Genomic DNA, 20,807 nt, shown 5'->3' with positions numbered 1-20,807 from the left:
ATTTGCCAAAAATTTCTATCTTATTTAGGCCACCAAGAACACCCAGACACCATTATTATCCTTCTATCGAGCTCTATCTTCTTTTATCTTCTTTCCACTCTCCAGGGTGAAACAAGGAATAGGGAATGAGGGAGCCACAAATCAGTAAAAAGGCCTAATTTTTAACATGAAGAAATCACTTTTGTATCAACCTTGTGAGAAGATGCTCAGGTTCAGAAGGTGACAGAATAATCGAGTATTCTGCAACAATAATAACAGCAACTGTCTATCCTCATTTCTCCAGCAGCAATACTGTGATGCAGCTTAACTATTACTTGCTTAAGAAAAAATTAGTGACTAATACTAAAAATTAATAACTTCAGGAAAGCTTACTTGACTTTCTGGAGTGCATATTTTTCATGTATATTTTAAGCTAATACAGTCAATTTCCATTTAGATGTTACCCTCTTGTAAATATTACTGATATCTTATATTTCCTCAGATACTAGATTTTACACGGAAAAATACTTTTGATTTAACTCCATTTAAAAAAATGACTCACATAGCAGAAGAAAGCCAGACAGCTTTCAGAAATACAGCAAAACTAAATGCCAGTACAAAAGTAAATATTTTACCCCCACATTCCCTGGCTGCATAACGCTGTCCTTTAATACAAATCAGCAGAACCATCGTGTAACAGGATGGACTTTGAGATTAAAGAATCAGGGTACTTTTAGAAGCTATTTTCCATGCAAACACCTACCTAACCTGGGTAATTACTGATCTCCCTGACAAACTATGCTCCTGTACAGTGGCCTGTAAGTTTGAGATGTTTGATACGAAGATAAAATCTGTATGATGCCATACACTGAAGAAAACACTTCAAACCTCACCACCATTATCATAGCCAGACCCCAAAAGCCCTTTCTTAACCAGCATGCCAAGAGATCCCTTGTTTTTCCTGTCAGGACCACAGTTAACAATTAGCATTTACAAATCCATCATCTTTTATTTCAGAAAAGTAGAAACTAAGTCTGATCTAACCCAAATCTTCAATATCCTTCCTAATGCTTCCCTCTAATAGATGGAGGAAAAAAAGTAGTTACCCCTTATAAAATCCCTGTATTGTTATTTACGATAAAGCCACAAGCAAAGTGAGTATTTTAAAAATATAAAATGTTTCTTACCATAAACCAACTACAAAACTCTTGGTGCTGTTTTCCTTGAGCGCGTTCCATTGGAGCACACACGTGTAAGGCAATATTTTATTACTCCTGTTTTAGGAATGCTTTGCCTTAGCAACACTGTGTTTTATGGATTCATACTGCTTAGGACAGAGAGGGTAATGTATGCTTCCCACTTGAACAGTTCCCTCCCAAAATCAGAATGCACAGGAACCCGAGGAGAAAATGTGAGCATGGAAAACACATCTGTCAGAGGGGGAACTGCTTCATAAAGTCACTGTTCTGTCCTTCTAAAATCACCTTTCCACTCAAACACTTCACCGTGGCTAAACCCAGACCTAGTTCAGTCATTAGCAGTTCCAAACCACGACCCCAGCCCCTGTTCTGGGGCTGTTTTCACAACACACAGATTTATTTAGAAGTTTCAGCAGTAAGCTGAGTTTGGCAAAGATGTGAAGGGAGATCTGGACAGCTGTCTTGTATTAAAACTGACATTTTTAAAGGCAGCTACTACTACCAGCTCAGTTCTGTTCAAGTTTAATCACTCACAGCACCAATTTCATGCCATCTCCTTCATAAGATCCAGTTATTATTTTAATAATTGATTTTTTTTTTAAAAAACAGAAACGTTATGGATGCTTATATTTTGGCTACAAACAGCTTTAGGCATTTACTCCACTCTTCACAAGGCAATAGGACAAGGCAAGAGAAGGTGTCAGAAGCAAGACAGAACAAGGACACTCCTGCCAGATTACCATGGAAAGTCTTTAATGCCCAGATCAACTTTTCCTCCTTAATGACACGGAAAGAGAAGCTGTGGCTGCCAGGCTGGACTAGGGTTGAAGCAGCCTGGGATAGTGGAAGGTGTCCCTGCCCTAGCAGGGGGTGGCACTGGATGGGCTTTCCCCGTTCTGTGTTCTCTGAGTGCTGCTTTAAGTGTGAGCCTTGCTCAAGTCCCCACAGTGACGCCTTTTAAGGCTCCCACAACAGGTAACATAAAAAACAATTTCCAGCCAGAGGGACTGGATCAAAATAAAACCCCCCCAGGATCTGCCAGGAGCTGTTATTCAAATTATTCACACAAATTATTCAAACCACAGAGAAACCCTTTTGATTTGATTAACTCCCATAAATGAAAAAACACATTTATTTTATATGTCAGGCACAAGCATCACTTCCAAAGGAGCATTAATATTAAAAAAAGGCCAAGCAAAATGGAGACAAAAATAGAGTAACTGAAGGAAATAAAGAGTAGAGGGATTCTATCTTTCTTTATAGGACAATATGCCAGGGTACAGAATGGTGTGTAACACCTAGTGTTTCTGTGAAAGCTTCCAAGTCACAGATTCTGGCTGCAAAAGAACTGCACTGCAGGCCACAAAGGCAATGCGGTGCCAGCATTACAACGTTTGTGCTAAAAGGAGAGGATTTATTCTCTTTAAGAAAGAAGGGATAATAAAAATTAAGAATAATTTTAAGGATTATGTTCAGTTTCCAGACTGTAAGAGAGAGCTGAGAGGCTGCCTGGCAAAATCCTCTGCGCCACCAGGCTGGACAGTTTTACGTGTTTGAATATTTATAGAGCAATAGGTATTTAAGAAAAGAAACACATTCTGCAGTCATTGTAAAATCAAAGACCATCATTCTTAAACACATTCAAAAGAGTAAATAGGAAGCACTTTCCATCACGTACAAGGGGAAGTTTCTGCTAATGCGAAACATTTTCCTATTCATGACCACTCAGGAATGCTTTGGCAAACAACTTAGACAACTACTCTTTATCCTTACCTGGAAGTGCCTAAAAAAGCTTATAAACATGATTTTCAGATTGGATACAAACCTGAGAACAATCTGAAGCTGCAAGCACATTTTCTAATTCTTTAACCAAAATTGCAGGAAGTCCTTAGCTATAAATGAATGAAACAAGCTAATGAATAAGGTATTAATTTAAATTATTAGGGTAGAATTCATGTAATGTCTTTTAGAGATCTACCAGTTTAGGGCACTAAAGTCAGTAGTTCTGCTCAAAATGAATGAGAAGTGCCTGCTTTGGAATAGACACAGCTCCATTACCTTCCTCACTCTCCTCCCTTCCAAAACACTTTTATTTACAGTATTTATTAGTGAGTGCAAGACACCTGTCATATACTGTGATCATTTATATAAGACACAAATCAGCCAAACTAAAGACTCTGTTAAAGTCTGAGGTCCAACTGCTAATGCTGCCTCAAGGAAATGAATATACCTGCACCAGTAAACAGTGGTTGCAAAACCAGACAACTCTTCCCAGAACTCCACATGGGAGGAAAACACAGCCCAAAGTCATCTAGCTTGGAACAACCAAAGCAGGCTGTATAAAAACAGAGTATAACGCAAAGCATATTTGTTAAACAAGCTATTAAATGACTAAAACCACAAGTGCCAGCTGACAACAGTGACCCTCCTCAGCAGAGATTTATAATTTCATGCAATTCAGGGCATTTTAGTGTAACCAGACACTATTTGCTACAGATAATATTGCTTACATCAGTTTTCGACTTGTTTTATTATTCCAGTGTAAATTGTTTATGACTACTTGTTACTGTGTTAGTAGAAACACCACATGATGAGGAGTATTTAGAAAGTAAAATCCATCTATTTTAACAAAATGTAACCTCTCCCAACCAAGTATTAAATCCTTCTGAGATTTCTAACACAGCATTATATTCAGAAAAATGTTACATCCCTCCTCTTCTGTCAGTCCTTTGAAGTCAATTATCCACTACCATAAATTGATATTGTCATACAAAACCCCTCACATATTTTAAATTTGAACTTGCCAGGAAACTTGACACTTTTCCCTTGCAGGGCCAATTGTTCCTTGCACCTGTTCATGCAGAAGTGTAACCAATGATTTAATGAGATCAGATCTTCCTAAGGTATTGCTGCTAGATGCATAAATGTTTCTAGTGAACTCAGCACTGAAAATTCTGTGTATTCCTGTTCATTAGTAGAAGTTACTCAATTTCCTACGAGGTTATATTAATTCCCATGCCACAAGGTCAATAAACTCAACTGTTTTCAGTTGCTCAACATGGTCTTCCCAGGAGCTCTTAGCAAAACAAAGCAAAACACTGAAAACAGGCTGCACAAGATGTGGATTGCCAGAGTTTTGATCTCAAAATACCACCTACTAAATGGGAAATAAATAGGGACCACACAGCAAGGTTCAGGGCAGAGGCAGCAGAAAGCCCCACACAGGGCACAGCTCTGTCCTGCTTTGCTTGTTTAAACAGATTAGGCCTTGTCTCATCTCTGTTGATACGATTTGATGGCCCCTTTTCCATAATCTTTAAAAACACACGTTCCCACAGGGACACGCTCCTGGAATGACTTTCCACTCCAGGAAGAGCAGAACACCACTAAAATCTGTGAGGGCTGGGGCTGGAGGCTCTGCAGGAAGCAGACCTTGAGCATCTCGGTTCCCTGAGCTCTACATTGCAGAAAGACAGGATGAATGAATCCAGCAGCCACTACAGTCCCAGTATTCAATCAGCCCTGCCAAAGGCCAGCACAGGTAAGAAGCACTTTGCAGCTCACACATGGAGTTCACAGAGGCTGCAGGTGGCTGCTGGCAGCTGGGCTGGCTGCTAAGGCCTGAAAATTGGGATGCCAAGAGCTTCTGTGCCTATAATTGAACTTGGCAGAGCAGCTCAGCCTCGATGACTCTGCCTACAGCTGTTTCCTACCCACAGGCTCCACGAGGAACCAAATTACAACTTCCACAGTTCCTTGTTATGTTGGACTGTGCACTCCCTTTTCTACTGTGCCCTCACTCACAGGAACAAACATCAACTCTTATCTAGAACAGAACTCCTTCAAAGCTGTCAACTGAGGGTTTTGAAATTTTGAGCTTGAGGCCTTTTTTCAGACATCTGATAGCAGAGCCAGACCTTCACCCAGGACCTGTGCAATTCTATGAAGATCACACTTCCAACACAATCCTCAGGTCTAACTTCCCCAGCTTGGCTTCATTTGAGTTCCCTGAAGCCTCTATTAAAAAAATGCACTTTTTTTTTTTCTTTATACTTCATATGGACAACTAGAAATTTTGGAAGGAAAGGAAAAAAGAACTCACCAAGAAAAACCCACCAAACACAAAGAAACCCAAGAATCTTTTACAGTAAGACTGAATACAAGGAAAAGACCAAGTAATTTAAAGTAATTTATACCTTCTTATTATCAGAGGCAGTCCCATTCACCTCAAGGCCACTGGTGATCTTTTCTACCTTATCCCATGAATATTTTGACCAAAATTTGGAAACTTTAAAATGTGTTCAGTAGCCCATACTCAACTAGCTAAACCCCCCTAAATTCATAAAAGAATAGAGAAGCTTTTCTTGTGCCTTCAGCTCAGGAAAAAAAACCTGAAAAAGCTGACAATTCTCATAAGTTGAATGCAGTTAATAGAGATGGTGAAATTCCAAAGATTTTAATTGATGAAAAGGGTCCAATCAAGTTTGGCTAAAGAAAATAAATCTGCTTGAAGTGAACTCAGACTTCTAGCTTGACATACATCCCACTTTGTATATCACAACTGCATAAATAAAATGACAAAAAAACCCACAAAACAACATTAAAAATAAACCCTGCCAAAGCATTCTTAAAACTGAAGAACAAAACATGCTGAAAATTCAATAAATTTTCACAGCCTTTGAAATAAGAAGCCTTACATGAAGGATGCTAAATTTAATCCCCTCATTATCTGCCTTGTAAGGAAATTCCTGCAGCACCACAAATGAAAATGAAGATCAAACCACACAATTTGACCAAGATCACAAAGTATAAACTTGTCTGTCTCCCAAACAGCTCTTGCAACAAAACAGGAACCGAGTGTTAACATGTTCCATGGCTAGAGCTGCCTCAGCCTCTGCAGCTCAATAGGCTTCAAATCAAGAGATTTACCACTATTTTTCAAAGGACAGACTTTTCTGTCCTGCCACCATGGATTTTTAAATTCACTGTGAGATTTTAGATCTCCCAAGAGCTTATGAGACTTTGGGACACAATCAATAGTTGAAAACAATAGAGAAATATCTGGTATGAAATTGGAATTCTAATTTTTATCTTTAGATAAAATAGTTTTATGTATGTTTTACTTACAATTGTTACTAGAACAAAGCTTCCAAAAATATGTGCCATGTTCTTTGTCTTGTGCTTAAAAAATACCCAAACTCTGTAGCAGCCAGTTACATTTTACTAAGTGGTCTTTACAAACTTGGTGGGGCTTTTTTCATCTCTCACTGTGTATGTATTCTATTAATTATTTTTAAAAAATAATTACTGGGTTTGATTTAGTGGTACAATGTAGCTATTCAACTGTTTATGGAGGATTATGGAGTTGTAATTTCTCTCTTTCAACCTCTCCCTTGTATTCTGCATTCCCTACATAAATACATGACTGCTTCAGTTTATTTCCAGTATTGCCAACTCCTACAGTATCACCTTGGTCATGACTTCTGGCGCTTTTCTTTGTACTGCAAATGTTAGAATTATGTATGATTTATCTTCTTAAACATATTCTTATCCTCAATATTAGAGAAGAAACTTGAAAAGGTTGAGCAAATCATCAGCTCTATGAAGCTCAAAGGAAAAAAAAGTAAATTTACTACTGCATTTTTTAAAAGACTGTGATACTTCTAAGACGCTTTTTAAGAAGAATTTTCAAGAACCAAATTCTTCCTTGTTAACACAATTTGAAATAAAGCAATTCTTTTACCAAGACAAAAGCACAATTAACTGCTTTGGATAAATCATACACTTAAACCACTTCACAAAAAAAATTGTCCATTTTCTCCATTTTTTGTGTGTATCACAGATATTAAGCATTAAAGGAGATAACTATACCTTCTTTCTTCAATTCCCCTAAAAATCCAAGATAAAGATTCTTCTTCAGTAAAATGGTTTATGTTTCATGTCATACTTACCCTTCTCACAAGATTTATGCTCTCTCTATACAACTCAGCAAACAAAGATGTTGGAAAGTTACTGTGAATGCTGAACTTTAACCCCTCCACACCGAGAGCACTGTACAGAACAAATCCTTAGCAGGAAGGAGACAGGACACGGACATTGTGGGGGGAAAAATCAGGAAGATGGTTACAGGAGCTTATTTAGAGCACATGCTTCCCCTTGATTTTGGTAAGGTTAATTTTTTACTCTTTCTTAACTTCATCCTCAGAGGACAAACCCTTTGCAGAACTGAATCACTGCAGCTGGACCCGCACTATGAACTAATAACCTCTGTAATCATTTGTGAAGCCTTATTCTTTTTTTTTTTTTTTTAATGGGAGTTGGTAACTGAAAGAATCCTGCCAATTATACTGAAGTGATTTGAACAAAAGGAGAAATTGCTTCACAGCCTTATGACACAGCATCTACAGCAAGTGATGATGTGGCACAAAGCAGTTTTTTTCATTTTACTGGCAAATCAGAAGAGGGGCCAAGGCTGTTATTTTGTGTTGCCTTCCCACAAGGCTCCTTACCACAAAATATGGCTTAGGCAGATCTTTTGTTCCTCCAGCTGGGCTAGGCTGAGTCTCAGATGATTTCACCAGCACAAGAACTTGCTGCCCTCTACGAGGAACTTCTCAGACTTCCAAAGAGTAAGTTTTCTTGGTAAAGAGGAATAAAATGAACTGATTGTGTTATTTTTCAGTGAAGAGTGATTCACGTATGTTATATAATATTTAGCTTTCAGTAAACTGCTTACAAATACAGTTACTGAGCTCTGACTTCATTAAGATGGTACAGAATCAAGCTTTTAAGACTTTCTATTGTTTCTCAACTTTGTAATTATGTGTTTTCTCATATTGTGTGCATCTGAGCTGCATTTCCCGTTACCAAGTTTCACCTGACGTGAGTGTTTTAAAGCTAGTTAAATTCTCAGAACTATTTCATGGAGAGGTGTCAGTGTTTTGAGACACAACCTGCAAGGCTGGCAGGACAGTTACAATTCCATAGTAAGATACTCAGCTACAGCCAAAGTATCAGAATGTCTCCCCAAAACCAGCTCCCCTCTCTCCATAAATCTGTGGGAGACTTGGGTATATATTACTTCTTATTCATCATTTCATCAGACATGATGAGAATCTCTTCACATTGTCCACATGGCAAGTAGATCAATCCCATAAAGGCCTTAAGGTGAGAAGACTTTCCTGACTTGTCCCTCACGGTTTTTAAGGATAATTGTGGCACCGAGGACAAAAATTATTAATTGGAAGTTTTGTGACAAGGAGTAGAAGTGCTGAGAGAAGGTGAAGCTCAAGTTCTGGACTGCAGCTGAAGAAGGAGGAATCAAAAGAAACAAAGACCACGAAATAGGCAAGGGGGACAGACACAAAACCAGAAGGCAGTCGAGGAGTCAGAAACAGATTTTAGATAGACACCAACAGGACTGATTGGAATATATCCTGATAAACACTGCCTGAAATGCGAAACCCTGTGAATTCCTCCTGAAGCACAGAATTGCTTCTCTGCATTTATGCAGCGCTGCAGTGCAAGGCTGCTCTGTGTCTCTGCTAATTGCTTAATTAGCTCAGACATCTCACAATGCTGCAGGGATATGGAATCCCTGGCTTTGCTAAGGACCCACCTGGAGTGGGTTCCTGACTCCAGTCCAACCTGGTTTTAAGGTCTCCATCAGTTAGGAAACTTGGCTACATTCAAATGTGAAGTCAGATCTGCAGGTTGGGCAATGCCCCACGGTGACACCCAGCCACTGCCACACTCAGGCTCTGTCACACAGCACGAGGACAAGGAGGCACCAAATTCCAAGAGTTTGTTACTGCTTCTCTCCTTAGAATTCTCTCTTCCCTGTTCAGTTCATAGAATACATCACACATTAGGTAACCACCACTAGGAATCATCAGAAATAACCACTTGTGTCATCTCTTTTGTTACTGAGGGTCAGTAAACAAATATTGACAAAGAGTCCCTTGGGTATGAAACATATATGAGAAAAAAAGAGAATAACTGCTTTTCTCTCTCTGCTTCATGATTCTTGTACTATACTGAGCAAAGTCTCTTAAGTTTTTCCATGACTTCTGTGGTTTGACCTGCAATGTAACATTTTGACTCATTGCTGCTTAAATTGAACAGCTTGACATGATTCACAACTCTCATTCTGCCAAACAAAAAAGCTCCTTTGACTGCATAAAATACTCAAAAATGTTAGACTGGCTTTGAGCATCAGAAATTAGAGCTGAAAAATTATTTGCCTTTCACAGGATCAGGATTTCACCTCAGAAGGGTATTTGGAAGGTAAATTAATTCACATCTATAAAGAACATATCATTACAGAAGCAGAAGAAGACTATGAAGAAAACTTACCACTAAAGATTTTACACCATGTGCAGTGCACGATGGTTGAATTGCACTGGCTTTAGATAAATGATAGGAACAGAAAAATCACATTATGTCATCATTAACACAGTACTAAGTCAGTAATGTTTTGTGGAAAATTGAAAAACAACACAAAATGCCACAGAACATACCATTTGCAAAGCCACATAAATTTTTATTTTACATAATATACGATATTTCCACGTAATCTACTTCAATGTTCTCTTTAGAGAAGCAATCCTGTTTTGGTACCCTTCAGTACCAGGCACAGCACAGGTGGAAAGCTGTTCCTTGTCTGAAGCCAGACCAGAAAACCTCTGTTTACTTCAAGGACAGTAAATTTATGTTTTTTACATGGCAGGTACAGATCAAAATTTAGGTTTCCTAGTAATGTCAGACAGTGTTGCCAAAAAAAAGCATTATTCTACTTACTTCATTATATATTGCTGCTTTAAAACTTCTGTGCTGTTTACTTTATAACCATCTCAAACCTAATGTTTCTTCTCATCAACAGGTCACAACATTTAAATTCCAATATGGGGATTCTGAGCTACCAATTGATCCTCCTGTGGGCTGCTTTGGTCTCTTGTCAGTATGAAGACTACGATTTTGAGGATGAATATGGTGGGGAGCCAGAACAACTCCCATATTATTTTAACCCAAACACGCAAGTTGAAGCTCCTCGTTTTCCTTTTCCAGTGGAGTGTGCCAAAGAATGCTTCTGTCCACCAGCTTTTCCCTTGTCCATGTACTGTGACCACCGGAAACTCAAGACAATTCCAAACATCCCCAGTCATGTCCAACAACTTTATTTGCAGAACAACAACATCGAAGCCGTGCCTGCAGGACCATTCACTAATGCTACCTTCGTCAGGGAAATCAACCTCAGCTACAACAATATTAAATTCCATATGATTGACCACGGTGTTTTTGCCAAACTTTCAAACCTAGTTCAACTTCATTTGCAACACAATGAATTAGAAGAATTTCCATCCCCTCTGCCCAGCTCTCTAGAGAGACTCCTCCTTGGTTTCAATAAAATTTCCCGCTTACCTGGAAATGCATTGGAAGGATTGCCCAACATGACCATGCTTGACCTTTGCAATAACTTACTTGATGACTCGGTATTCAAAGAAAAACCCTTTTCAAACATGAACAATTTAATGCAGCTCAACTTAGGCAACAACAAATTACAGACAATGCCTCCTGACCTACCACCATCACTTCAGCATCTTTCTCTTGAAAATAACTCCATTTCTCATATTCCAGAAAACTATTTCAACAGACTTCCCCAAATCATTGCCCTAAGAATGTCCCACAATAACCTGCAGAACATTCCACACGACACCTTTAATCTACCCAATCTTCTAGAACTTCATCTTGGACATAACAAACTAAAACAAGTGTTCTATATTCCAAGAAGTTTGCAGCATTTGTACATTGAAGACAATGAAATTGAAAGTAGGTTGATGGTTAAACTTTGTAAAAAACAATAAGCTTAGTGGGTTTTGATATTGGTCATGGGGGGAGTGTGGGGAGAATATAATCTATATTCTTTAGGATGCAATATAAATACATCCTCAGTCATTTGAGACCAATTTGAAACTAGAGAGGATTTAATTTTTGAAGCCTTCCCCTAGTTCACAGCTCTTTGTAAAAGTTAATACCAGTTTTTCACGTAACAGCTAAAATATTTTTGAAAATTGTTTCTGATTTGGCAACTGATAAAAACATACAGAAAAAAGGAATTATGAAAACATCTCATTCACATCGAACAGTAATTACAAATTCCTTACTAACCTTATATTTTGCAAGCCCTCAAAATGGTACCATTGTCATTTACAAAACTGATTTAAAACATAGAGAAAGGTTATATTACTGTACATCATAAAAACATTTTCCATTTTAAATTTCAAAACGTGAGTTTCACTTTTGCAATACATCTAAAACATAACCACGTCCTGCACTTTCATTAATATTTTCCACTCTCTTGCAGACATCAATGTTACTGTGATGTGTCCAGCTCTGGACCCACTGCACATCAAGCAGTTAACCTACATCCGGGTGGACCAGAACAAGCTGACGAGCCCCATCAGCAGCTACGCCTTCTTCTGCTTCCCCCTCATCAGAACCATTTATTATGGAGAGCAGAATGTCAGTGGCAGCAGGCCCTCCCAGCTCAGAACGCCGGTGTTCCGGCGGTTCCTAACAGCAGAGGAGCTCCAGGAGGCAGAAGACAATCAGGAAACGCTCAATCAAGAAACTGAAGAAGATCATGAAGCTGAGGACAGCTATTTTCATCCTTACTATCACTGAAGTAATCATGGTTAAGAAGTACATACAGAAATATTTCATTAGTCTGGGTTATTCACAGCTATCTTAGAACAAGTGGGAGGTTTGGGATAGTCAAGATGCATCTATAAAGTGGAGATAGGAATTTAAAGTAGGTAAATGTCCTATTATTGGTGTAGTCAAGAACAATACGAGGATCAAAGAGCATTAGATAAAGGTCTGACACATAACCCGGGTTAATGATGGGCTCACCTTTGGGTGAGAGCTGAAGTGAAAGAAAACTGACCTGAAAAGCTTCTCTGTTCTAAAGTGATCCAATTGCAAAATGACTGAAATACAAATCAGTGTCATAACTCAATAGGAACAAGGGATGAAGGCCAAAAATCCACCAGAGTAAAGGACAAGAGACTGAGATTAAAAAATACTTCCAACAAAGTTCCTCCACATCTCCCAGAAATACAGATATTTCCTCCAATTTCTAATTGGATGAGGACATCACAAATATGGAGCTTCAAACCTTCCCCATTTTATGTTTCAACTGTCCTGACAAGCTGTATTATAATATTCACTTCTTTGGCTGTTCTTTAACTACCACAATCTTTCAAAGGAGATTTTAGCTTATCACTAACACAGGCAATAAAGAATCTTTCTCCAAGCTGCTGGGTTCTAGGGAAAAGCATGTGCATTAACACAGCTGAACCATCAGCATTTATACTTTCCCTGTGCTCCAGCCCATGCTATTTTAGAAGACACATAGAAATGTCATCTTTGCATTTAGAATTATTCATCAAGTAGAACAGGAACAAAGAAAAGCATGGCAGGTTTTTTTTAACTATTAATTCAGGCTATCCCTCTGCACAGCTAATACCCATTAGCTGTATTCTGCTTCAAAATAGAATCAATGTTGCTTTAAGTAAACTGAAGAAAACTTTGAGCTATGCAAATTTTTGTCATATCTTATGCCTAGAAACAGATCCAGATAACTACAAGGAAAGATAGCACTGTAGAGCACTTTACTGCCTTTTAAAAATAATTTCTTTATTTTTCAGCATTTTTTTCCCTGATAGAGATTTACTAGCTGTGAGGGAAAAAAAGCCATGTTTTCAACAGCAAAATGAAATGTCTGCAACTGATAGTTCAATACATCAATACCAGCTTTGCATAATTTTATGTAGTCTTTTTAGTTGTCCTACACTTAAAAGTACAACATAATCAGATTTCTATTAGCATTTGAGAAGTTAAGCAGGTTTCATTTCTTCTCTTAAAATTCCAATTATTTTTTTTAATCCCATCTTCATATTTATGGTTTCTTATGTATCAAATGAAATATCAAGAAAATTAAAATACTTAATGACTTCTTTTTAAGAGAAAGAGATTTATTGTAAAGCTATGAATATAAACTATAAGAATATATAGAGTCTTTAAGAATGGTTATAAGAATTTGTGGGTACAAAATTTATTCTATTATTATTAACTTGTGGATCTTCAGCCAACTAACTCAAGAAATCTGTTCCTCTCTCCTTCCCCTTTTTCTTACCTGCATTCTGAACAGATCCAGTATTCATAGCAAATTATTTTATGGTCACCCCACAAATTCACAATGCTACAGAATTTGTCTGCTCTTTTTTAAAAAAAAATTATTAACATTTATCACCCTCAAACACCTCTGGGCTTCTGAATAAGAAACACATGCATGTATTCATCCCTTCATTTAAGTACTCAGTATCATTTATATGCAAGAATTTAGATATATCTAGAACTTCATTGCTTTATTAATATATACATGTAGTATATTAACCTTCGGGAACCTTTCAGCTATTTCAGATTTTAAGTGAATGGTGCACAAAATGCAAAACTAAAATAAGAGGCTCTTTTGAAAGGCTTGCTCAGCTTTAAAAATAAAAGAACACTATCCAGCTATAGTATGAATATTACATCTTTTATCAAAAACTTTCTGCTTTTTAAAGACATTTATGAAACAAAGCTTAGCTTTAGTTTTAAAGTAGAAGTCAAAATATTGGTGTTATATGAATTTCTCAAAGTCAAACTGGAAATTATTGCAAACTTCAGAGCTGTCTTATTACACTTGACTCATGCAGATGGAACATGAAATTTGTATTACAAGCAGAACTATTGTATCTCACTTTTTTTCAATTAATATTATAATATCATCTGTAGGATATAGGACACTTATTCCAGAAGGGCTTTTACAGTGGACAGGGAACTCAAGACTTGTTAGCCTTAGAGAAATGAGAATTGACAATAAAGTACTGGATTAATGGATAATCTATCTGAGTGCAATTTGCTCTGGTAATACAGGGGACTGCCTGTCATGATGTTTTTGCCTTGCCAATACCTTGGAGTTCTCTGAGGGAATCATGAAAGTTGTGGAAAAGGGAAATCCTGGTCCAAACAGCCTACAAAAAATCCTGAAGGTTTTTAAGGAAATTAAGTTGCCACAGATTAAAAGGCAACATCACAACCAAAAAAATCAAAATATGAGAAACAGCCTAAGAATAAGTGTTCTTATTATGGAGGGGATCCCGCTGGTGGAACTTTGCAAAGGGCCTGTGCTGGAATTTATTCCATTTAAAATGTTAGCAAGAGATAGACAAACCAGGCTGAGAAGAAGGACGCCAACAATGACTGCTCAGTGTTGCTAAGGAATGGCTGCAAAAGCCCTCAGGATGCTAAAAGAGCCAATGGAGCTCATCAGTGCTAAATGAGAAGTGATGTCCCTGGAAATGATGATCTCAGTCCCACATTAAAACTCATGAGGGATGACCTCACCACCATCACTCAGCAGCAAGGCTCAGGAGTGCTGCAGTAGCCATAGGTGTGTGCAGTGAAAACACTGCCTCAGCACCCAGGAGTCATAAAAAGGAAAATCAAATGTAGAGAGTAACTAGAGACAAATGGAAAACAAGAGACACCAAGACACTGCCATAAATCTGTGGCTCACGCAGACATTAAATGCAGTATTGATTTCCAAAGCCTCAGGTAGCTGGTGTAATTACAGAGGGCATGATTGGAAAAGGATCAGAGCAAGGTCAGCAAAGGTAAGAAATGGCAGCTATGAGACACTAATTTTGAAACTTTGAGAAAAGCCAAGGTTGCAGTTAACAATAGATGTTCCTGATTTAGCTGAAATGAATAGATAAGCTTTGCTGAAATCAGTTAAAAGTTAGAGGATGGTTAGAAGAAACCAGATTTAAGATAAGCTACCCCGGATTTAATAACTCATTGCTTGTCAAACAGAGAAACTAATCAATACAACACAAGACCTCCTGTTTCCAGAAACCCACTGAAATAGTCCTGGAAAACAGGAAACAGGTAGTTCTACTAGCCATTAATCACATCTGCAGTGAAAAGGTTGGAAGTTTAGAACGAGGAAGACTCGTTTTACTTCCTCCTTTTGGTGACCACTCCTCACAAAAGGACCCCTGACCCATTTCAGGGAACAAACTCCGCATGCTTAATAGCCTTTGTGTCAATTAGCATACAAAGCGGAGAAGAGGAAGTGACAGGGGTATGAATATGCATTTGTATTTTGTGTATTCAACATTTTTGTAAATAAAAGGCTTTGTAATTACCTGTGATCTTGGCAGTGCGCATTAGGAAGCTATCCCACTTTCTAACTTGAACTGTTAGAGAGTCTTTTGTCCATCACAGTTGGATATTGATATTAGATCGATATTCATATTTTAATAAATCAGCTATACCAACAACACAGGATGCAGGAGGGCTCAGCAGAGGAATGGCTGAGGGGGGATACAGAAGATACCCACGAAATGATGAGCTGCACTGACAGCAAGGGGCTGGGGATCACTGCTCCAGCACAAGGGAAGGAGCCATCAGATGATGCTCACGTGTCCCAGGTACCTGAGGACACAGAGGAGGCAGCAGCAAGCTTAGACACGGTGTGCAGAAAAGCCAGGAACAGCAATTGTGTTCCAGGGAAGAGACCCATCAAAGGTGGCAAAACAGAACACAGAGGGTACAAAAGTGCTGAAAACAGCTGGAGAATGGAAGAACACTGGCAGAAAGGATAGAGGCAAGGATCATAAGGTCCTATTCTCAGTCTCTATATTCTAGGTATAGAGAATATATTCTCATGTCTGTATATTCTTCCCAAGGCATTTGTTTATGGGCATTGCTGGACACAGGATATTGCACACAAACCTTTATTATTATTATTAACTCCACACCCACTTTCGTGTTCTCACTATCCTGAACCGTGCTGCTGCTGCTCCTCACTGCCTTGGTACAGTGTAAAACATACCTGCTTCATGTTTGCTCTGGTACTTACTTTCAGATTATACAGTGTTTTTAAAGGAGGAGATAGGTTCATAAACAAAGAACTAAACATGCTATTTATTTCATCAGTAACAGCAAAACCTAACAATCAAATAGCTTAATAAGTTTGTTTACAGCACAGTCAGAAAATACAGAAACAATGCCTGATCTGGGTTTTAACTCTGCATCTCCATGAGCAATGCAGGTAAAGTGCCAGCCACAAGAAGTTACTAAAAAACCAAAAGAAAGAGAAATAACAGTAGTTTAATCCAACTGTCTATATGTCTTCCTTTAGCCCAAAAAAGTGGGAATATATTTTGCTTTTTCCTGATAAATATTTTCTACACTTTGCTTTGGTACTCTGATTATAAAAGTTATGTGCATGAGGACAGAAGCTCCTTTATAGAAAACAGATGTTTTACAGTTCATGTTTTCTGACTTAGTTTAACATATGCACATTCCACTTTTACAAGACAAATCCATTTCCTTCTTTGTTGCCCAACCTGATCGTTGTGAGCTATAAGCATTGGCTTTTTCCTACCTGAAAAGCAGGAAAGGGGAGCATACTATTATTTTTAACCAAAAAAATACACATTGAAGAGATTCCACAATCTTTTTCCAGTACTGCTGCAAGAGTATGAACTAATCAGCTACAAGCCAATTTGCGTAAACACTGTTGCAACTTATGGAATTCCACAAATATTTTTAATGTTTTGAACTGTTTTGCCCCAAATTTATATTTCTAATAACCTTATTAATTTTAAAGGAAAATAAATAAAGGCAAAATCTTGTAACTCTTTGTATTAATTCATCATCTACAGAGAAAAAAGAAATCAACCTTTCCCTGTTCTAAAAGTACAACACAAGGAAAAGAGATAAATGTGAAGATGAGCCATGGACACAGAGTAAAGCAGATGCTGTGAACAGCACAAGGAACAGATGCCTGGAACACTGAAATAAAATATGGATAAGGCCAATGAATCTTGGAGCCCTGACTCAAATGTCCCTGTGGACAGAGTAACAGCTCAACAAATGATGGGATTGTCATAAGGAATTAATGCCAATTCTGGAAGGAATTCTAAGAAATTGTAATATATTGCAGTAGGTTGGCTTTTGTTTCAGGATGTAACTGATGTCACATAGCAAAGTTCAAGAGAACATGTGTTTGACAGAGGGGTCTGGGTAAATAGAACTCTCACTCTGGTTATCATTTGTATTTGTTAACCTTAGTTTGAGTTCTGTTTAATATTGTGCATGATTTTTGCAATGTGCTTTATGAATTTAAAACACATTAACTGATAAATGGGGTTTTTCTTTTCCCGAAATGCAAGAAATAAAGGCAGTATCTTCAGCCTTAAAAAATTCTGATTATAAACCAGAAACACATGGAAGAATGTTCATACAATCACCAGGTCATTTTTCAGCTGTCTCCATTTTGCAGCTGGTGGCCCTAACAATGACCTAAATTAATTTAATGCACTGAGCCTTGGAAATAGTTGCAACTTTTAAAACAAATCTGGAGCTGTTTATGCATAACTATTTCATTTCGGGTACTTCTTTAGTGATTCTGAATCTTGAAGAATGTTCTACATCTTCTCTCTAGGACATGGTGACATTTATTTTCCATTCAATACCACCTCTGAACCCTCCTCCATCCCTCAAGGATGCTGAGTTGGAATTGACTTTGCTTCACACAATGACTTTTCTATAGCACCACCTTCAGTTCTCAAACCAGGGAAGAAACCAGGAGATTGCTCCCTCCTCCCTCTGGGATACATTTAAATGAATAAATGCAACCTCACCATCCTTACTGCCATTAAACTACCCTAGAACTACTTTTACAACCTCTGTCAGGACCTCAACAAAAAGCAGAAGGGAGTGAAGGAATCTGAGAAGTTTCACATCACATATTTATGCAGCAGCAAAGAGATAAAAGTAGTTTTAGAAAGTAGAATTAATTGCTCACAAACATCAAGCAGAAAAGGCCTGTTTTTTAGAAAATAGAACTTGTGTAGAAAACCATTCCCAGAAGTTACTTCTTTTAGGTTACAAAAGGAGAAAATAAAAATAAAACCACAGAGTTCAACTCTAAGATCACTTAATGCTTTTGCCCTCTTTAACAGTAAATCTCTCACTGCTTGCAGATTATTATGTCCATGTTATCAGGCTGGTACAAGAACTGTCTTTTCCTCTATAAAACCTTTGCCATTGTAATGACTCCAGTCCAGAACAGCTGGTCAACACTGTGAGGTGTTTAAATCACATTCCACACTAGAGTTATGCCAAGGAACCCCCAACACGTTACCTTCCAAATGAACCAGAAATACCACACACAAGAGAAAACCCAGCATTGTGCCCAGGTCTGTAAATGCCCAGGAATCTTTAAAAGCTTTCCTAATTTGTCCTCATCTCATTCTGTCCCACACAGATGCCTGGCCAAGAGAAGGCACTGACATGGAGTATTCTGTGTAAGTGATTCCCAGCACCCACCAGAAGCAAGGGTCAGCTGAGCAATAAATAATCCATAGTACTTATAAACAGTAAAACTCAGAAACGACAAAATATCATCCTTTAGAGACTATGATACGAGATGAAAGCCAAGGTCTTTAAGCAGCTGCAACATACACTTTCTCTAAATATAGAACAAACCTGAATGATTAAAAACAATCTCAGCTTTGGTTTATTTCACAAGGAATATCTTGATAGCAGCTTTACAGGACTCTCCCTGGTGCTCCCTCATAGCCTCATTAACCCCTGCACCACAGACGTAAGGCCCTGTGGTTTTTCCTCCCCGTTTTTCTTTTTCCAGTGTTCAGGCTCCTGTTGTATAAGCACAAGTCTTTACACAGGCAGTGCCAGCCCCTGCCCCGATGTAATTCCTACAGGCATCTTGGAGAAGTCATTTCCAGCCTGGCTTGCACAGAGGAAAGTCTACCCCCATCTGTATTGAGACATAAACTAAATACCAGATTCTTTCCCAGATGCTGAAGATTTAGTCAGCAACATGAATAGTTTGGATAGTTACCCTCATTTCTGTCTTGCTCTCTTATGTTTTCCTACCTCTGCCATCCATACCCATCCAGCTTCTCACATGTTCTCTCCTAAAAGCTCTTTATTCTTCATTTTTTAACATGACAGAAGACAACCCTGGGCAACATTTTACACCTACTCTGTGTGCAACCCTTTTCACCTAAGGCTAGGTTTTTCTGACAGCAGAATCCAGAGACCAGAATCCAAGGTGATTAATCTGGCTTGGGTTCTGTCCTCTACAAGAAAAGAAATCTTGTGGTTCATTTACACTTTCAGCTACACTTCATATCCTTACAAAATTACACGGAAATGACTACTGTTCAAATTTAAGCCACTGTTCCATGTCAACGAAATTAGGAAAAATAACCTTTTTAAATGCCTAACAGAGCAGCTGAAAGTATTTTGTGGGGAAATCAGTCAGTGCAAATGAGGTATCATAGGGAAATCAAAAAACACACCACACATTATCAAGGCCCTCTTCAAAAACTGGAGCTCAACGAGTTAACAGCACAGCAGGTTTAGGTTTCCAGAAAAGAAATCCCTTTCCAAGTACATCAGTCCTTGTAAGGAGAGTGCAAGCAACAGACACTTATACATCCAATTTCCAAGCACTAACAGTGCCTAGAAAGCACTCCCTGCTTGCCAGGGTATTTCCTGTGAGCTCCCCTACTGCCAGTGCATATGAACCACATATTTCATCTCACATGACTTAGATGCTGTGGTTATTTTAGTCACTCTGAGCAGGAATAAAGCAGTTGAAGGAAGCAATACTCCCCTTCCATGCTGGCAGCCATTCATACCATCCCCATCCTTGTGCTGACCTGAGCATCTGGGACGTGTTCAGACAAAAACTGGTTTTATCTGACATTACTTGCTCATATATTTTTTTCTTTCATGACAATGCAGACAAACTATGGGACAAAGTTTCTACTTTATTTGGTGCTGTAAGCCACTCCTTGATGACATCATGCCAAATAAACTACTTAACATCTCCCTTTTTGAATGTATTTGTAAGGAAGTATTCATGACCTTCGAGAGGGGTCTCTGTTGCAGTGACTACACACACAACAACCTTTTTGTGATAAGCACACAGCTGAAATCTTGTAACCCTGGTGAACAGACTTCTCATGTTTTGTGCAGAAGCAGTACCTGATGTTGTCTAAAAACTCAGAGCCTCTTCTTCTCTTGCAGATCAAAACAAACAAGTGTTTCCTTGAAGACTTCCTACATTTTCAAGGTCTCATTTACCTAGTAGTTTTCCCTCATTTTTTAAAGCTGTCATATGTAAGGAAAATATGAAGCTATTCCTAAGACATTCTATGTAGCTGTGAAATCTAGGATTTCAGTACTTACAAAATACATTATCCTAAGACTATAACAAATACATTTAGGTATTTTTTATATCTTGCTTTCAGCTTCAGTACTTAGTAGTTTTTTTCCCTTTTTTTCATCCTTTGATTACATTCAAGCGCTGGGAACATTTGGATGCCCCAGAGACAGAGGAAATCCGACCGTGGCTGTTTGGCAGAGGGTGGCAGCAGGAAAGGGTGAGCACGAAGCAGAGCTGTGTCACTGCTTCCCACACATGCACCAGGGCACGAGGGAGGCTGAGATGGTTCTGACACTGCAATTCCACCACTTCCA

At 38.4% G+C, this 20,807-nt stretch overlaps 2 protein-coding genes across 6 annotated transcripts in view; one reads left to right on the top strand and one right to left on the bottom strand.

Annotated features, from left to right (window-relative positions):
* Window positions 1–20,807, bottom strand: part of CENPP (centromere protein P) — a 117,375-nt gene that overhangs the window by 70,491 nt on the left and 26,077 nt on the right. The window lies entirely within an intron of this gene.
* OMD (osteomodulin) lies at window positions 7,231–15,402 on the top strand. Its single transcript, XM_063411823.1, has 3 exons — window positions 7,231–7,807; window positions 10,060–11,006; window positions 11,542–15,402. The coding sequence occupies exons 2-3, from the start codon at window positions 10,082–10,084 to the stop codon at window positions 11,859–11,861; spliced, it is 1,245 nt and encodes a 414-aa protein (XP_063267893.1). The 5' UTR covers window positions 7,231–7,807; window positions 10,060–10,081; the 3' UTR covers window positions 11,862–15,402.

The sequence above is a fragment of the Prinia subflava genome, chromosome 14 (genome assembly GCF_021018805.1).
Source record: "Prinia subflava isolate CZ2003 ecotype Zambia chromosome 14, Cam_Psub_1.2, whole genome shotgun sequence".
NCBI classification, from domain to species: Eukaryota; Metazoa; Chordata; class Aves; order Passeriformes; family Cisticolidae; genus Prinia; species Prinia subflava.
This window is presented reverse-complemented; position numbering and strand designations above follow the sequence as displayed.